Source organism: Octopus bimaculoides, chromosome 1, assembly GCF_001194135.2.
Source record: "Octopus bimaculoides isolate UCB-OBI-ISO-001 chromosome 1, ASM119413v2, whole genome shotgun sequence".
NCBI classification, from domain to species: domain Eukaryota; kingdom Metazoa; phylum Mollusca; class Cephalopoda; order Octopoda; family Octopodidae; genus Octopus; species Octopus bimaculoides.
In genome coordinates, this window is record NC_068981.1 from 2,571,812 (window position 1) to 2,577,125 (window position 5,314).

The 5,314-nt window shown below is 37.1% G+C and overlaps 1 protein-coding gene across 1 annotated transcript in view; it reads right to left on the bottom strand.

Moving 5' to 3' along the window:
- Positions 1-5,314, bottom strand: part of LOC106871108 (uncharacterized) — a 16,384-nt gene that overhangs the window by 9,653 nt on the left and 1,417 nt on the right. The window contains exons 2-4 of the mRNA XM_014917411.2: positions 3,856-3,963; positions 2,077-2,291; positions 1,043-1,067 (exon numbers count right to left, since the gene is read on the bottom strand). Coding sequence (XP_014772897.2) covers positions 1,043-1,067; positions 2,077-2,291; positions 3,856-3,925 — 310 coding nt within the window. The 5' untranslated portion in view covers positions 3,926-3,963. The remainder of the gene's footprint in view (positions 1-1,042; positions 1,068-2,076; positions 2,292-3,855; positions 3,964-5,314) is intronic.

A 5,314-nucleotide genomic window follows, 5' to 3' on the forward strand; every position in this document is an offset into this window, starting at 1 on the left:
GGGTTCAGTCCCACTGCGTGGCATCTTGGGCAAGTGCCTTCTACTATAGCCTCGGGCCGACCAATGCCTTGTGAGTGGATTTGGTAGACGGAAACTGAAAGAAGCCTGTCGTATATATGTATATATATATATGTATGTGTTTGTATGTCTGTGTTTGTCCCCCCAACATCGCTTGACAACCGATGCTGGTGTGTTTACGTCCCCGTAACTTAGCGGTTCGGCAAAAGAGACCGAAAGAATAAGTACTAGGCTTCCAAAGAATAAGTCCTGGGGTCGATTTGCTCGACTAAAGGCGGTGCTCCAGCATGGCCACAGTCAAAAGACTGAAACAAGTAAAAGAGTAAAAGAGTAAAAGAGTAATATATAAATAAACATATTATGTATTTAAAGTTAAAATCCAAGCTGCTTCATCTTGAAGCATGTCTGCTTATTCCAGTAGACGCTTCATCCAAATTTAATTTTGTATTATTTGATTCTCTGTTTGAAGAATTTCTCATAGGAATTTTCTTACATGTTTATTATCCAACATGTACAATTTTGTAATTTCTGTTAGCAAATGAAACATGTATAATGGTGAATAAATAATACTAAAACATTTTTCCAACTTCCTGTTTTGATAAATAAATAAATATATATATAAATGCTTAATAAATAAATGTTGCATGAAGCGTTGTTGAATGAAACATAATTATGTAAAATCATTTTTAACAGGTTCAAATGTAATCGGACATGTTAAGACTAACCCTGCAGGAATAGTCTTGGGAGAAAATTCTCCTCTTAGACTTATGTAAATACACATCTTATTTTGGGCCGTGAGTGACACCATGAGATCATAGGACACTGGTATTTCTGTGTTGTTCTGCTTTGTCAGTTATGAAAACTAACTCAGTCACTCACGACCCAAAATAAAATGTGCTTTTGTAGAAGCCTCGTGGAGAATTTTCTTTTGGAAGTCTTCCTGTAGGGAAAGGATTTTATCATGTCCAATTACATTTGAACATGTCAAACATGAATACATAAATATATATAAATAAATACTTACTTGATGCTGATGATGATGATGCATTCTGGAAAATTGAAGAAGTACATTTTAAGCAAAGTAAAATAATTTATAAAGAGTTTTCAAAAAATTTTTAATGTTTATATTAATATTTTTTAAATATTAAATTTATTTAATGTAATCATACCAAGACACTAAATAATTATTGAGACTAAAGTATAGTAAGCAAGCTTTAAAAAATAGTCATTTTTATAAATCATATTAAATTCTTCTTTTTTCCTTTGGTATAGTTTGAATGGCATTTTACAAAGGCTTGTCCCATGTTTGGCAAAAAAAAAAAAAAAAAAAAAAAAAAAAGATCCAAATTATTTTAATTAAACAAAAGCTAATTTTCCACATTGGTTCATCATCAGACAGATTTCTACTCACTGATGACATAATGTCCTCCCTCTAATCTCTCATCAACTGGCACAAAGCCCTTCTCCCACTATTACCCCCCTCCTCCCAGCTGAAAGGGTTTTTGTCTTGCAGTTTACTTAGCAACCCTGTCAGTGCTAGTTCCATGTAATAAAGCACCAGTGCTGGTGCCACATAAAAGGGAATGGTGCCAGGGTCACATAAAAAGCATCTCTGTGAAGTGGTTGGTGCTAAGAAGGGCATCCGGCCATAGAAACCATGCCAGGACAGAAAATGGAGCCTAATGCTGTCCCCAGCCTTACCAACTCCTGTCATACTATCCAACCCATGACAACAGGGAAAATGAATGTTAAATGATGATGATGATGATGATGTTCAAAATATGAGTGCTTAAACTCTTGATTTCTTTTGATAACATGGACACCTAAGGCTGTCAAGAAGAAAACACTAAATGGCACTTACACCAGAATTTGGCATAAGCCTAGCAATTTAAGTGGGAAGAAGTCAGTCAATTTACATCAACCCCAGTGCTTGACTGGTGCTTTATTTCATTGACCTCCTGCAAAGAACAGCAAGAAGCACTTTGTCTGATGCTAATAATCTTGCTAGTTCATCACTTCCCTTAAATAAAAAAAACAGAAGAAATCATTAATAAATACCGATTGAGCTGCATTATTTATTTCAATGTTAGATGGTCTCATTGCTTTTATTTTTAAAAGTTGTTTCAACCAATTGCTGTTTAGCGGATTCTTTGGCATCGGCTTATAAGGATAGGGTGCTTTTGGTGGATAAGATGGCTTCATAAAACTACCGTAAGGATGTACATGAGACTGGTAAGCTGAAGGTATTGGTACATATGGCATAGGTGGTTGTCCTGAAACAGAGAGATAAAGAAATTAGCAGATCATCAACAGAAGTAAAATTTATGTAAAAAATATATATATATAGGCGCAGGAGTGGCTGTATTGTAAGAAGCTTGCTTCCCAACCACATGGTTTCAGGTTCAGTCCCACTGTGTGGCACTTTGGGCAAGCCTTGTGAGTCGATTTGGTAGATGGAAACTGGAAGAAGCCCATCATATATATATGTATATATTTATGTGTGTGTGTCTCTGTTTATCCCCCCCCCCACAACTGTTTGACCACCGATGCTGGTGTGTTTATGTCCCTGTAACTTAGCGGTTTGGCAAAAGAGACCAACAGAATAAGTACTAGGCTTACAAAGAATAAGTCCTGGGGGTGATTTCTTTGACTAACACCCTTTAAGGTGGTGCTCCAGCATGGCCGCAGTCAAATGACTGAAACAAGTAAAGAATAAAAGAATAAAAAAACCACACAACCACTGCAGGAATGGCTGTGAGGTTCAGAAGTTCACTTTGAAACTATGTGTCCCTTTGGATAAGTGACTTAGACTGTAGCTCCAGCAAACCAATTTCATGAGAGGGAATTTGTTAGATGGCAACTGTGTGGAAAAATGAAATGAAATAAATATTTCCTTCTCGAGCCACGCCAGGCTCACGAGAGCCATTTTCCTGGTTTCAATGGCATATGTAGCCCCCACTTGGAAAGATGCCAGTCTGTCGCAGGATTACTCTTTTAATTGTTTCAGTCATTTGATAAGAAGGACTTCATCTCTTACAAAACATCTTCTTCAGTTAAAACATTTCTCAATATGAATGGTATGATAAAATTTACTCTTTATATATAGTCATGGGCAGTTTGAATCACCTACACGATGAAGAGATGACATAGCTAGAAGGGGTAGAAACATCTATAGGAAGAGACTTATCTTACTAGACTTATTTTATTTAATTTATTTAATGTATTTTTTATTCAAGTTCGGATTTGTAGTGACCCCTGGTGGTCAAGCAGTAAAGCAAAATGAAAAAGGGATCTAACGAGAATAATCTCCCTCAACCTTCTCGAAAATTCTCAGATATTCTAGAAGCTCTCAATTAACATCCGGATGACATGGAAGTTAGGATCTTCCAGTTCATCCCTTATATAAAGCAAACACATTTCTAATTTCACGCTCCTTTTGCCTGTCAGTTCCTAGGCATACGCATTGAGCCACGCCATTTGCACACACACACACACACACATGCACGCATATTCACCTTGTTAGCTTTGAGACATATGGTTGCAAAGTATGTTCATGTAATATGTTACAAGCCTTTTCTTTCAAACCATTCTTATATGTTAACGCATTACATCCAGTAATAAATATGTTATGACTTATGAACGTCTCACAAGCTCTTATTTTTCTTATCGTTTTACATACAAGATGGTGACCTCTCTTTCTCGCATGCAATTGTAAAATTGTAGGTTGTCACATACTGACATCTCTACATATTTGAATCTTCTAAACATGAATATACAATGAAAGTAATGCATTTCTACTATACTACTCAGAAATATTCACATAACCTCAATACTTACTATAAGGAAAGCCAGGCTGCCCCGAAAGTGGAAAACTTGGATAGCTGTATGGATAAGGATACCTTGGCATCACTGGTAATGGATAAACTGGATATACCGGTGGGTATACTACAATATTTCAAGAAGAAATGGTTATAAATATGAAAATTAATGTTGAAGTGTATTTCGATTAACAAACAAACAGACAAAAGAACGACAATTGGTGAGGTTATTAAAGAAGAGACCATCAAACAAACAGATTTTATACAACATTTATACTGCACTTCAAGTATTAAAAATTATAACTGAGAAAGATATGTATTTATCGATACCAGGGCCACTTGACTGGCTCCTGTGCCAGTGGCACGTAAAAAGCACTACCCGAATGTGATCAATGCCAGTGCTCCCTGAATGGCTCTTGTGCCGGTGGCATATAAAAAGCACTATCCAAACGTGATCAATGCCGGTGCTCCCTGACTGGCTCCCATACCAGTGGCATGTAAAATGCACTATTTAGACATGATCAATGCCAGGGCCACCTGACTGGCTCCTGTGCCAGTGGCACGTAAAAACCAATACCCAAATGTGATCGATGCCAGGGCTGCTTGACTGGCTCCCGTTCCGGTGGCACATAAAAAGAACCATTCAAATGTGATTGATGCCAGTACCCCCTGACTGGCTCCCATGCCGGTGGCACGTAAAAAGCACCATCCAAACGTGATTGATGCCAGTACTTCCTGACTGGCTCCTGTGCTGGTGGAATGTAAAAAGCACTACCAAATGTGATCGATGCCAGGGCCACCTGACTGGCTCCCGTTTCGGTGGTACATAAAAAACACCTACTACACACTCAGAGTAGTTGGCATTCGGAAGGACATCCAGCTGTAGAAACATTGCCAGATCAGATTGGATCCTGGTGCAGCCTTCTGGCTTGTCAGACCTCAGTCAAACCGTTCAATCCATACCATCATTGAAAACGGACGTTAAACGATGATGATGATTGAATTGACAGAAAAAAGGATACAAATTCAATTTGAATTCAAAATCAAATATATTCACTTCAAACTTTTAGCAGTTGGATTTTTTTCTCTGAGTTCATTATATCCGAACTTTTAGATATTTGGTATTGACTGTGATATCAAAATGCATATAACAGCGAACACAATATATCAACATTGTTCTTGCTGCCATGAAGTTACACTTTTTATGAGATAATTACAGTTTATAAATACAATAATTTTTGAAACTTTGAATAATCACAAAACTAACTTTTATCAAACAATGCCAGTTCACAGTGATTTTATGTGTGTATATGTCAGCTATCTCTGACGAGCGTATATTATATAACTGGTTTGTTGCCTAACACACCATTATATAATTTCACACGAAACCGATTGGTAAGACCAGCCGTGATGGATAATTAACACAATAAAATTCAGACAATATCTATCTATCTATCTATCTCTCTCTCTCTCTCTCT